Source organism: Sinocyclocheilus grahami, unplaced genomic scaffold (assembly GCF_001515645.1).
Source record: "Sinocyclocheilus grahami isolate Dianchi unplaced genomic scaffold, SAMN03320097.WGS_v1.1 scaffold146.1, whole genome shotgun sequence".
Lineage (NCBI taxonomy): Eukaryota > Metazoa > Chordata > Actinopteri > Cypriniformes > Cyprinidae > Sinocyclocheilus > Sinocyclocheilus grahami.
The window spans coordinates 980,668-994,906 of NW_015505325.1; the positions used below are offsets into that span (position 1 = coordinate 980,668).

General features: G+C 37.6%; 2 protein-coding genes across 4 annotated transcripts in view; both read right to left on the reverse strand.

Moving 5' to 3' along the window:
* Positions 1–1,315: 1,315 nt before the first annotated feature.
* On the reverse strand, positions 1,316–9,586 carry LOC107591775 (DALR anticodon-binding domain-containing protein 3). Of its 2 annotated transcripts, none has more exons than XM_016281018.1 (13): positions 9,161–9,586; positions 6,738–7,042; positions 6,343–6,653; positions 5,266–5,324; positions 5,080–5,181; positions 4,394–4,458; positions 4,197–4,255; positions 4,020–4,102; positions 3,817–3,943; positions 3,039–3,097; positions 2,731–2,847; positions 2,516–2,584; positions 1,316–2,330 (listed from the first exon to the last, which is right to left on the reverse strand). In XM_016281018.1, the coding sequence occupies exons 1-13, from the start codon at positions 9,359–9,361 to the stop codon at positions 2,211–2,213; spliced, it is 1,677 nt and encodes a 558-aa protein (XP_016136504.1). In that variant the 5' UTR covers positions 9,362–9,586; the 3' UTR covers positions 1,316–2,210. The 2 variants fall into 2 exon arrangements, with proteins under 2 accessions (XP_016136504.1, XP_016136503.1); XM_016281017.1 differs by having other exon boundaries at positions 9,146–9,586.
* Positions 9,587–12,837: 3,251 nt separating this feature from the next.
* Positions 12,838–14,239, reverse strand: part of LOC107591776 (inosine-5'-monophosphate dehydrogenase 2) — a 13,539-nt gene continuing 12,137 nt past the window's right edge. The window contains exons 14-15 of one of the 2 annotated variants that reach the window (XM_016281019.1): positions 13,724–13,807; positions 12,838–13,377 (exon numbers count right to left, since the gene is read on the reverse strand). In XM_016281019.1, coding sequence (XP_016136505.1) covers positions 13,356–13,377; positions 13,724–13,807 — 106 coding nt within the window. In that variant the 3' untranslated portion in view covers positions 12,838–13,355. The remainder of the gene's footprint in view (positions 13,378–13,723; positions 13,808–14,239) is intronic. The other variant, XM_016281020.1, reaches the window with a different exon arrangement.

The window sequence follows — 14,239 nt, forward strand, 5'->3', positions numbered from 1 at the left end:
AAGGTAGAGATGCCCGGCAGTGATGACTGACAGCCTATCCAGAGAAAGAGCGAACGAGATTTAGCAGAAAGATAGTCATGATTGCTCTCCAGTGGCTGAACGATGCTATTACACTTTCTTAACATTCTAACGTCCATATCTACATGTGCATTCGTAGTATGCAGACATCTGTGGTTACTACTGGACAGATTAGCTGGCCTGGCAGTATTCTAGAGTTTACACCAACAATAATCACACTCACAGCGCTGACAACTGGAGCCATTTTCTAGCAATGTGGCCGCTATTAATACTCAGTTCTGCAGATGAGCTCTACACTACAAACTTGAGCTGCATATTTAACATACACTTCATTAAAAAGACGAGTTGCTGTCAGCCCACTCATAATAACTATTATGAGATGTTTAGTCATGCCTGTCTGGGTCATAATTCTGGCTCCATCTCAAATTGAAGTCATATTTAAACCACACAATGCACTGAGTTTGGATGCAGTCTCAGAAATTAACCAAATATTAACTGGGATTGTCAAAAAGCCCAAGACATTTAAATATGGAGGAATAAATGCCCCTGTATTTTTTATACACTGCCATTCAAAAGGTTTGGGGACAGTAAGTTTTTTTTTATTATTGTTTTTTAAATAAGTCTTATTTAATCAAGAATACAGTAAAAACAGTAATATTGTGATATATTTTTACAATGAAAAAAACTATTTAACATTTTAAAATGTAATTTATTCTGGTGATTACAAAGCTGAATGAAGTGTCATATGATTTCCTTATTCTAATATGCTGATTTGGTGATTGTCAAGAAACATTTATTATCACATTTGAAAACAGCTGTGCTGCCTAATATTTTTGTGGAAAGTGTTATCCAGTTTTTTCAGGATTCTGTCAAGTAAAAAAAAAAAAAAGAAGTGCCTTAAAATCAGTTTCATGGGTCAAATCTGTTAACATAAGTTTTTTTTTTGAATGACTTAAGGGTCAAAACTTTACAATATCCTATACATTAATAACAATTAATGGAATTGCTAATACTATTACAGCATTTATTAATCTAGGTTAATGTTTATATCTAACCCAAATCTATAATATACAAAAACATTGTATAAATTAACATTAGTTGATGTACTATGAACAAATATGAATAAATAAACAAACTAGATTAACAAATGACGTAAAAAAAAAATTGTTGGTTACCTACTGCATTAACTAATAACCTTAACTGTTAAGTCTCGCTAAAATACATAAGACTTGTGTACGGATAGATAGTCAAACATTTGCACACTTGAAAAACAACCAGTCCAGAGGTTGAAGCAGACACTTTTAATTATGAAGTCTCTGCGGGTTGCTGTTTTTTAAATACATTGAGTGAAATCACCACTATCAAAAACTTTGAATTGTGAGAATGTTACACAGTCACAATAAACATGTTTAGTACTCTCAGGGCTTTGAATACTGTGTGGCGTATGGCACAGATCTGTGAAAAGTGAGAGTACCAACGCATCTCAACCATATGGCACACGAGGAATCTCAGTAGTACACCTGTACACTTTGAGTGGCATAAACAGTGAGGGACACTGGGGAAAACTCGAGAATTAAGACTTTATATTTGGTACAGATAAGACTATATTTTTATTAAAGGAAGTAGTATCCCAGATCATGACATTTCAAGAATGCCATATGATCGCCAACCACGCTGACATGATTCTTAATAAGAAACATTGGTGACAGACACTTTATTGCATGTGCATCTATCAGACTGTGAGAACAAATGTGCTACACTGTCAATATGTGTTCAGAGTTGAACAAATAGGCACTTACACCAATTAAACATTATTACACAGAATACATATTCATGCAGGAGGTCAGAATCTATGGTTATGGTGCAGGAGAATTTAAATTCACTGTGAAAGAAAGCAACTTCTTTTGACATTGGTAGGGGCGAATTCTCAGACTAAATAGAATTTATTGGATGAAAGGGTTGAATAGTGACAGATTTAGTGGGGTCCATCCTGCATCCTGTAGTGCATTTCAGTGGTAAAACTGTTGATTTTAAAGAGCAAGAGGACTATTGGACTATTCTGACTAGATGGTCAGGCAATTATGGCTATGAGGAACGTATCTAAAGTGTAATAGCTGAGAAAAATGGAAGAGTGCTGGCTGTTAAGGGAGAGAGTTTGTGGCTGTTGGTGTATAATGTCTGCAGAGGAGATGCTATAGTTGGGGAATTGGGGGAAGATTAAGGGAGTCCAGGGCGCTGTGGTAAAGTTCTCTTAATGCTCTCAGCAACAATAAACGACAAAACATCTGATTAAAAAGATGAGGCAGGGGCTCCTAAAGAAAGAGAGAGAGAGAGAGAAAGAAAAAGAAAGAAAGAAAGAAAGAGAAGGATCAGAAAGTTAATGGCCCTGAACTTGTTTAATTACATAAATTACTGTTAATGCTGATACACACAAATATGCAAAATACACATTAAATCACTGATTCATGAACAACCACACAGATGCATAATGTCTTACCCCAAGGACGTGGACTCTGTTGTAGTAGGAGCTAAAATCTTTACTGAGAGACACCAAGAATCTGCACACCTGACAAGACATTTCAGTAATGGATGGCTGTATTAATGAAGCCAAGACAGCAGATAGAAGAAGAGATTTGCCTTAAAATCAAAACCACATTACAAAATCCATCTGACAAAACAAAACATTTTTTTCCCCTTATTTTTTTAAAGTACCTGTTCAGTCCTTAAATTAACTCTGGCTGAACCCCCTTCATGCCATAGGATCTGTCCTGATTGGTCCAGCAGCTCAGAGAATGGAATGAGGTAATTGAAGAGAAGAAGCCACTCTCCCTAAAGACAATGAAATATAACAATTTAAAACAAACTTTCTATACCACTAAACACAAAACAGAGCTTGTTTGAATACATTTGGCATATGTTTTTATTCATAGCAACTGAAGAATACTTGAATAAGGACGCAACAAATAAGACTTTTAGCAAAAATAGGATCATTAAGGCATGTTAGTTACATATTGCTTTACCTCCTCTTTTAGGGCAGAAAAGTCCAGCTCTGCGCCTTCAGGGATTTCAGGATAATGACCTACATAATTCAAAATAGACATGGATATTATTTCACAAATGGACACAATATTTTCCCTGTTACATTACTACTGTTACAGGCCCAATGGAGAAAGATGGGAATACCACACCTCTGTTGCACAGACTTAAATTCTACATCTGGCAAGTCGTGGCCTAATGTTAGAGTCGGACTCGTAACCCAAAGGTTGCGAGTTCGAGTCTCAAGTCCGGCAGGAATTGTAGGTGGAGGGAGTGGTACCTTCAATATCACGACCGAGGTGTCCTTGAGCAAGGCACCAAACCCCCAACTGCTCTCCGGGCACCGCAGCATAAATGGCTGCCCACTGCTCCGGGTGTGTGTTCATGGTGTGTGTGTGCACTTAGGATGGGTTAAACGCAGAGCACTAATTCCTAGTATGGGTAACCATACTTGGCCACATGTCATGTCACGTCACTTTCACTTTTGTATTTTTTCTGTGCATTTTTACATTGTCACAGAGCACAGACAATCTCTTTCACTGCTTTTCTATTACCTAAGGTTAGAATAGTAACTAGCAGTAAAAAACATAGCATTTGTCTAATAAAGTAAAATTTTAAACATATATACAACATCAAAATGTGGGTGTAGTCATACTGCATGCGCTTTAAAAAACAGCTTCTCCATGACTACTGTCTTGATAATACTGCTTAGAACATGATTCATAAGTTAAGAACACTACAGTGTGTGTGTATGTGTGTTACCTTGCTCCACCCCTTTCTCGTAGCTGCTGAAAAGTGTGTGAAGACGAGCACAGTTATACATGACAAAGACTCCACCCCTGGGGCCCTTTGTGGACACACCACTGTCCCGCTGAACGTCTAAGGTCACCTGAAAGAGAGCTGTCAATCATCTCTGATGCAGGAAAATATATTCCACACACAAACACACATGCAAATACACTCACCGGACTTGTGTGCACTGTGGACAGCAGTTCAAACCTCACGGTAGCCGAGGTCATGACTCTAATGATGTCATCCCATGTCTGACCTAAAAGAGTTTAAGGAGAGTTTGCATCTGGCATTAACATGCATCACAATATGGCTGTAAAATTAACTTTTCCAGACTGCACAGATAAACACACCTTCAACTTGGTCTCCATACTTCATTTCTGAGGCCTCTTTCATCTGAGCTTTTCTTAACCTACAGAAATACACAGCCAAACATGTACCACTGTAGTCATCAGACTTATAGACTGAAGTTTTGTAAGAATGATTTATAGAGTTGATAAAGCGTTAAATAGAGTTGACAGAGAGTTGCTGTTCTAAAGTTTTGCCTTACTGAAGATACTGAGCTGCATTCATCTGAATGCCAAGAGTTTTAACAGGACCACAAATCACCAATCTCTAATACAGAGGAAGAAAGCAATTATTCATTTATTTATTCATGCGTTCATTTTCCAGCAGAGATTGTCTAAAATGTAGTCATGTCCAAATGTGCACCATCTGAGCTGAAAATTGTGTATTCTTTCATTTGGGAGTATTACAATCGCTTGATATTGCTGTAAAGACTTTTTACAACTTATTATGACTTATTATGGGTTTCCTTTAATGTCTTTTAGATTTTTTGCCATCAATATGCTACTTTAAACCTAAAACAGTTATATACACTTTTACACATACAGTTTTACAAACTTGCTCTTCCAGGAAGTGGAAAATAAATATTGATCAGATCCAATTAAGTGCTCTCTAAATTAGCGTGACCCTTGCCCATTTCCAGATGCTACTAATTAGGATGTACCAAATCATGGTTCATAGCTGTGGTTCATAGCATGGTTAATAGCTGTGATATAACTAAAACCTATTGGCTACTTTAGGACAAAATAAATAAATAAAAGAATGAGTCCTTTGATAGGTTCAACCAAAAGTTCCTGTTACAGGAAATAGCAAATACAAAACAGAAAGCAATTGTTTAATATGTAAAGCATGCTGAAACAGCTGATGGGCAAATGTGTCTGTGGGTAAAACCTGCGCTGCTGTTGCACCCGCCGCTCTCCACAACATGGCTGTTTGTTGCTGACGAAACTCATCCTGACAGGAAGTGACATGCAGGACTGTTGCCATAGAGACCTGAAATAGAGAAATCCATTACGTCCAACTACAATATGGTAACTCACTGTAATGTAAAGCAGACAGAGGGTACTTTTGACTCACAGGGAGATCTGCGGTTGCACTGTCCAGCTGGGCCAGATGACACGAAGCTTCTCTCTGCACTGAAAAGAGAGAAATTACTGACTTATGTATAATACAGAAGAAAACTAAAGCTATCCAATAGTTTATCACCGAAACACTACAGGAGTAAAGCAGTCCTTGTAAAAAATCTGGTTGCCATGGCTCAGTGCGGTCCAGTTCATCTCATCATTTCATCTTTTCTCATCACATGTTCCTTTTCAACATTTTATTCTTCACAATGTTAGTTTGTGACAAATCACATCTAAAAACTCACCAGAGATGCTTTTGTACAGTAACCATAATTCCCTGCACAACGTCTATATGTTTCGTTAAGTGCTGACATGTCTCATCTCAGGCATTGTGGACGAATTTAGTGATGCATTGGTATTAAAATAATTACTACTGATGAGATCATTATTTTCATGTTAATGCCAATAACTGATTAATTGGCTGGAATTCTATACAACTTTGTCTAATAAATTAAAAATAAAATACTACTAACTAAAATCAATCATAACAACATATAACTTTCAGTTTTGAAAAATGCATTCCTTTACATAAAAATATATTTAACAGTGTCATTAAATCAATTTTAAGTGAATATTAGATCATGGCAAAAGACTAAAGGCAAATAATGGATGAAATAATAAAGCACAATTAAAATTCCAATGTCGACTTACAGTGATAAAATAATAATAATAAAATAAATAGACAATAACCTATATCATACCAATATATTGTGCATTCCTAGTTAAATTTACAGTGTGGTGCATTTTAATGCATCATAATGTGGAGCATTATGGCGTAAAAGAAAAAAAAAAGAATAAATAACAAATGTCTTGTTTACAAAAATAAACATCAGCAACTGGAGCTGTACTGGCTGATGACAGGGTTAAAATATTTATCAAATAAAATGCAATTAAAATCTCAACATCAAACATTCTACTCATGCAACCCTAATAATGACATTTACTGACCAAACAGACACAAATGTTGTATATAAACCAAACCATGAGAAATGTAACCCATTAGATCCCTAATAAACACACTACAGCGCACCTGTGCAAGAGCCAAGACTGGGATCATATCCCTGAACGTTCCCGTCCTGTACCACTTGTTTAAGGTTTATCCTAACTTCCTCTTTTATCCCTCTTTTCTCTCCCTCTATTTCCTCTCCTCTGCTTCTCCTTTTCCCCCTCTCTATCTCTCTGTCTCTATAGGTTGAGTTCTCTAAAGCATTTTTCATCTTCTCCTCCCTGTCCTCATTGGTCCAGCTGACAGGCACTGTCGGCCAATCAATGCCTAGTGTTTTCAGAAAGTTGACAATGTCACTGTCCTGTGGCAAGGCTGGACAAAAGGACACGGTGTACCTAAACGGAATAAAGAAAGAGTTGATTAATCTGTCCTTTTGGAGACAAAATTTATGCCAATATCATAAAAGTCAAAGCACACACCCTTGTCTTCTGAGATGTGCCCCGAGGTGGTCAGCAATGAGAACGGTCCGTAACTGCCCCAGAGCAAGTGTATCCGGAGATGGTATGGTTTGTTTGGTGTGGAGGGCAGGACAGTTGATGAGGATACAGCCCTGTCTCTGAGCAGCAGGTCTCAGATATGGCGTTATTCCACATAAAACACCTTTAAATGCTGCACAGCGATCCACACACACGCGCAGGCCCTCTGCTGTCACTTCAGTGGCTCCTATCGGCAATACACCACTGCCATGAAGAGAGCGAACACCACTGAGAACATCAGAGGGAACCTGAAAACACACACACAACCTTGAAAATTACACACGTGTATTTAGTGTAACAATTTATATATTTAGTGTAGTTGCCCAAGGACACTTTCTCATTAAATCCAAACTTTTGGTGAAAATGGTATAAAGTGATTTGAAACAATGCACAAAACCAACATGAATGTGAAGATTACATTTTCAAGTCACAACGAAATCAAAATCGACAATTCTTATTTTTGTCAAATTAAAATATTGCATTTAGATTGATTTATCTTTGCACATTACTATTTTTTTTGTCAAATAATATCTCTAATCAAAAACATTGTCCCCTCCCCCTCACAATGACATCTCTTCTCTGATGCATAAAGGCAGGACAATAATCCCTCCCTTTCAGCAACCTGTCACTCACATGAGATCACAGCAATTAGCAAATGACAATGATCCAGCGATCCAATCAATTCTCGATTGACAAAATGTCAATCCCCGCCCTACAATTCTCCTAGTTTGAGAAGCTGTTTCACCAGAATAGGGGAGAAAAGACAATTGCAATTTACGTTTTTAAGCCAACTATGAGAACTTGAGGTGAGGTCACATTCGCCGTTGTTTGGTGAAATTTTACAGGCAATATCCAGTCATTTAAAAAGAAACCCTCAAGATCTGGTGTTTCGCATGAGGGTGAAAAACTTGCATCCCCATGCAGATTTCACTCATGTTCAGGTTGGTCATACGAATCTGCTGCATTGACCAACAGAAAGCTGATTCATTTGAAAGTACTTCTGTGTGAGTTTTGCTTTTTTGCCAACGAAATTTTACTGAAATGCTTTTTAAATTCTATGGACATACATGTCGTTCAGACCTACCAACAGAAGGCTGCATCAAAAAATATTGAACTCCCACAAAGAGTGTCAAAATTGTGTTTTAATTTTTACACATACATTTTTTAACTAATTTTTACAATCACATATTTCACAATTTATAAGTGTATATGTTGCAACAAAGTTTTCAAGCAACAATTCAGTAACCACAAAAGATTAGAAAATAGAGGGCGCTAAATAGATGCACGCGAACTTGTGTGGTAACCATAGCAACAGTTCGCCGCTCGGGCTGTTTTCGTTGACTACTGGACATCGACAAAACATAAAAAGGTATGTTTGTTAATGCGTACTATCATAAACGTTTTGTTTAAAATGTCATTAACACTTGTTTTTCAGGGACGCGAAAAGACATTTCAGTTAACTTAGATTTCCCTTCAAAATACATTTTGACCGCCTGAGTCAATAAATAATTAACACAGCACAAACTAAACGAGGTTTCTCTGTAATAAATCAGTAACGTTAATAAATCAGGACGTGATTATGGCATTGCGGTTCTCCTAATAGCCTGACTTACATGTTGTTTTTAATATTGGCATATTCTGACCTAGATCTAACGGCAAGTGAGGAGTTAAATAACGTAACTTCTACCGCAGGGTTCATCAAATGTTTGGTCGATGCGACCAATGTCAGCAGTCTAGCTGGCGCCCTGCGTGTCTGTGCAGAGCTCGGGCTTATATTCTGACAATTCCGGGTCAGTGACTTCGCGAAGCATAACCACACGTCCAAGCAAATGCTTGAAATATCCAACAAGCCATGCGTAATATCCCCATGTGGAGAAGCGCGAGAGCGCATCTGTCAGTAATGCAGGCCAGGAAGAGCTCATAACACAGAAAATAAAAACCGCACATGTACGTACATATTTCAGACTGACCTCTCCACCGGCGTACAACGTCGTCAGAACCGTGTTGGGTGACAAGAAGTCACGATTTCTCAGGTTTTTGGCGCTGCTCTCCTTGAACCAGAGCTTCTCTCGCTCGCGGCTGATCTCGGCTTCATTTTCAGCGTCTCTCCGCAACGCTCCGCTCAACGCTTTGACGGTGGACACAGTGTCTGTGCAGAGCTCGGGCTTATATTCTGACAATTCCGTGTCAGTGACTTCGCGAAGCATAACCACACGTCCAAGCAAATGCTTGAAATATCCAACAAGCCATGCGTAATATCCCCATGTGGAGAAGCGCGAGAGCGCATCTGTCAGTAATGCAGGCCAGGAAGAGCTCATAACACAGAAAATAAAAACCGCACATGTACGTACATATTTCAGACTGACCTCTCCACCGGCGTACAACGTCGTCAGAACCGTGTTGGGTGACAAGAAGTCACGATTTCTCAGGTTTTTGGCGCTGCTCTCCTTGAACCAGAGCTTCTCTCGCTCGCGGCTGATCTCGGCTTCATTTTCAGCGTCTCTCCGCAACGCTCCGCTCAACGCTTTGACGGTGGACACGATGCTGAAAGGCACGGCTTGCTCCATGATTAAGCTCAATATGTTGACATTGTTATTAGTGCCTGGACTCTGAGACTGACTGTAACAGCACTGCGGTGCTGTGCTCCGATTGATCACCAATCAAAACAGATGTATGGGGACCGGAACGTTAAGGAATGTCACTGGTTAGTTAGAGGGGGGCATATTATCTTGTAACACTAGTTCCCGGTTGCGACCTTTTGAAAGGCGCCATTTTGAGTGTGGCAAAATCAGGCCTGTCAATTACAGAACAGAAAGTAAAAGTGCTCTTTTGATAAAATACGTTTTGTTCAGAAGCTGCCGTTTTATTTTAAATAATATAGACAATTATTTTGATATTCTATGGATTACTTTTCTTCTTATCACTGATATTTTACATATTCATGTGTAGTTCACACAAAAATGCAAGTTATGTCATCATATTTTCATTTTCTGGTTCTAAACCTACGTGACTATTTATTGTGCTATATTACAAAGTCATTTGATAGGTTTGGGTGAGGAAAAGAGTTTTTATCGTCGTTAAAGTATTCACTATAAATCTTACTTGACAGCTAGGCCTATGTCACACATTTTCATTCATTTTATGTAAAACAGCAGCATGCACATTCTGCTATTAATTTCTGCTTTTCTAAAAAGAAAAGAAAACGAGGGTGAGTAAATGATAACAGAATACTTTAGTTTTTTGAGCTATTTTTTTATAGATATAAAATAAATAAATATAAGCCAGCCTTTTATTCTATTTAATGTTTAAGTAGGCTGCCTCAGGAATATTGTTTCCAGCATAAACAAGTTTAAAAAGCATCCACATATTTTTAATGTTTGACTTATGATAATACTAAAATATTTCCGTATGGAACAGTAATAAGACACCATCTGCAAATGGTTTTATATATTTATCTTTAGAAAAGCATATCAAAATGAGATCTGGTCATACTGAGGCATATTTGAATGCTGGTTGTTCAGTTGCTTATTTGAGTACTTCCGCTTTGTTTGGTGCAGGTAACAATTGACTGTAAGAGCTGAACTTGGGCCAGATTACATGTCACATGTTATGGTTGACAGTAAGATCTAGATCTCTTCCCAAAACAACTAAAACAGCAACATTAGCTCAAAGATTTCACTTTATATCCTCTAGCCAGTGTAAAATCTACAAACCAAATCATCCAAAACCTGCTTCAGCTCACTCAACTATTGAAAACACAAACCTCTATCATTCCTCTCCATGTAGATCTAAAAAATCTTTAGGAGTTTTGATGATAAAGGCCCTAAAGTAAAAAAAAAAAAAAGAAAAGTCGACTAGTGATGCATGACAAATGTTCTTAATTTATTGAAGAATTCCAGAGACAACATTCGAATGTCTGATGAAGCATTTTAGTAAGAGATTATGTGATTTACTGATTAATGAATACTGAAGATTCTGAAGATTTGTGATTGTCAGGAAGTGATGCCAATCTTGGCTGACACGAAGTTCCCGGTGGCGAAACATATTTCTGGCGATCCGGGAGAAAACGTGTCATTCCAGAGCAACATCAGAACTCGTATACACACATACACATTTCTGACTCAACTATAACATTGTAGATATATTCAAATACATTTCAAGTAATACAGAAGTAAAAGTCACATACAATATCATATCTGAATGAGGCCAACTCCCGAATTCCCCCAACACTTTTTTCATCTTCAAGTTCCTGCAAGAGAGGAAGGGCACGGAATCCATAGCCAGCTGTCAATCAAGAAAACAGCTGCATTATGGGTTCCGTTACCTTCCAAACTGCTGTGGCCATTTTCACAGACACTCTGTAAACAAACAAATCCACCAATATTTTTTTTCGTATGGAAATTTCAAGCTAATTATATTTATCAAGTGTACTTTTTATCAAATTAGGAAAAAGAAATAACATTCAAACAGCTTTTAACACAAACAAGTTTGGCGCCTCTGCAAAAGAATGAAACTTGTTTATTTATCTTGTTTCATCTGTAGACTTGTGTCTTGAAAAACCTGTTCCCTATCAGAGAAGAGTGGGCAGAGAGAGAGGGAGGGAGGGTTATGCAAGGTAAATGAAGACAAAATGACAAGTGATTAAACAGGATATAAAATTGACTAAAGAAAGTCACATGAAGTAAAATGGAGGAACTAGCCTAAAATATGAAGTTTCATTTTAGAAACAACAGCCTTGATGGCACTTTGTAAATACTTTAGTGAAGACTAGTTGATCTTTCACTGTCTGTCCTTCTTTTTTTTTTCTTCTCATATTTGCCAAACACAGTGAAATGAACGAGGAAAAGATGAGCAGAATGAGACAAATGAATGAGACTGTTTGTATCAATGTACATTTCCATAATTATTTTTTCATTTCAGTGCGATCTACTTGCGAAAGCATATTTGCCAAACACAGTGAAATGAACGAGGAAAAGATGAGCAGAATGAGACAAATGAATGAGAGACTGTTTGTATCAATGTACATTTCCATAATTATTTTTTCATTTCAGTGCGATCTACTTGCGAAAGAGAAGGCAAGTTAACAAATGAAAGAATCAAGTGGAGCTATAGGTGAAGATAAATGAAAGAAAACGACAAGAGGGGAGACACATTGTACGTGACAGATAAAAACAGACAGGTGTGAATGAGTGGAGATGAATAATTCTATGTTACCTGCTCCTGTCATTCATCCTCTTTCTTGCGCTCTCTCTGCTCCCTGGCTTGTGCGAGTTTGTCAGAGTGTTGGCGTATTTATGCCTAGTGACTTCCTCCTCAGAAATCTGAGGAACATTTTCACTTTCACTTCTTCACTAGACTGCCCACAACCTCCCCCCTCCAAACATCTCAATGTCTTTCCCTTCTCTTTTCTCTTCTGATAATTCCCATCTTTCTTTTAATTTATATTTCTTTCTGTTACATCAAAAAAGTGCTTCAATTACTATGGTTGATTCACTCATTTGATTGTAGATGTAATATGTTATTTATCCTTATTAATATATTTCAAATTATGAAATATATGCATATTCTTCAAATATTTTTATCTTTGAAATATATGCATATTCTTCAAATATTTTTATCAAAAAAGTTCTAGTTTTCAATATTGCTGCACAGTAATATAGATCTGTCAGTCATTTCATTTTTGCCGTGTATAAAAGCGTTGAGAGATTTGGGCCCAGCTGGGCTGAGCTCACTAACGGGCCAATATCATATTTCATTTATGAGGAGCCACCTGGAGCTCTCAGCCCAACCTGTCCAGGTGCGGATCCATTAGTGAGCATGTGTGAACGCTTGTTTGGAAAGTCCGGTAGTTTTGGAGGTGAAGGCTGGTTCCCTTGAGACACACTCGCAAAATGAGGAATAACGTACCAATGTCACTGTTGAGCAGCCATCTACCCACACACCCACAGATTCAGGATTTGAAAACCAATTTATGATGAAAAACACATGCAAGTGAAAAATGTAATTTACATGACAGGCACATTTTTATGAAGGTACTCGCATGCGCCTAACTTGAACGGTCAGTTCTCTTTTTATAACAAACTTGACAGAAATCCCATTAAAATACAACACTTCCTGTTTCACACAGATGCACTGCACTCAATCATCCGGTTTGCTTCTCTAGACAGAGAATGTTGACTGTGTATTGCTTATAATGATGCATATGCAGGTATGTTTGTATTTTATTAATCAAGACAAGACAAATATCTGGCAAAAAAAAATAATATTTTCCACACAAAAGTTGTCAAATGATTACAATCAAAAACCATTTTTTTTGACATGTAAGGCATCTGATACAGACAGCATGCGTTCCCCACAAACGCAAACATTCACGCAAACTGGCATATTCTTACAGACATTCACACACGATTTCTCTCCTCGCTAAGAGGAAAGGCGGCTGGGAAGACGAGAAAGAGGAAGCTGAGGTTCTCAGTGTGTTTGTGCAAAAGCACGTGTGGAAGTCCATTAATGGGGGTTTATGTGCGTTTGGCTATGCATGTACTGGCATCTGTAGTGTCTTCTTTAAAACAGGCGTTTCTCATAGCTGAAAGAACAAAGGTCAGTTAATTTTTTTTTTTTTTTTTTTTAAGTTAAAAATTGTACATTACTCAATTCAAAAGTGTGGTTTCAGAAAGATTTTAAATTTTCTTTTTGAAAGAAGTCTCTTACACTCACAATGACATTTATTTGAGCAAAGATGAATATTATTACAATTTAAAATAAATATTTTCTACGTTAATTTATTTAAAATGTAATTTATTCCTGTGACGGCAAAGCTGAATTTCCAGCAGCCATTACTCCAGTCTTCAATTTTTTTATTCTTACTGACCCCAAACTGTTGATCAGTAGTGTACAATATCTTCAGACTAAGTGTACAAATGTTCAACTACCTGTGTAGACTGTGTACTCCACCCTCCATCTGAGCTGACATTGTCCTCTTTTCAAACCTCAGTTCACCAGAATACATCATTGCCCTGAGATAGATAGAAAAAGAAAGCAGGAAAAAAGGAAAATGACAAATTCTCTAATTAACAACAAACATATACAGTATCACACAGAAGTGAGTACACCCCTCACATTTTTGTAAATATTTTATTATATCTTTTCATGTGACAACACTGAAGAAATGACCCTTTGCTACAAGGTAAAGCAGTGAATGTACAGCTTGTATAACAGTGTAAATGTACTGTCCCCTCAAAATAACAACACACAGCCATTAATGTCTAAACCGCTGGCCACAAAAGTGAGTACACCCCTAAGTGAAAATGTCCAAATTGGGCCCAATTAGCCATTTTCTCTCCCCGGTGTCATGTGACTCAGTGTTACAAGGTCTCAGGTGAGAATGGGGAGCAGGTGTTAGATTTGGTGTTATCGCTCTCACTCTCTCATACTGGTCACTGGAAGTT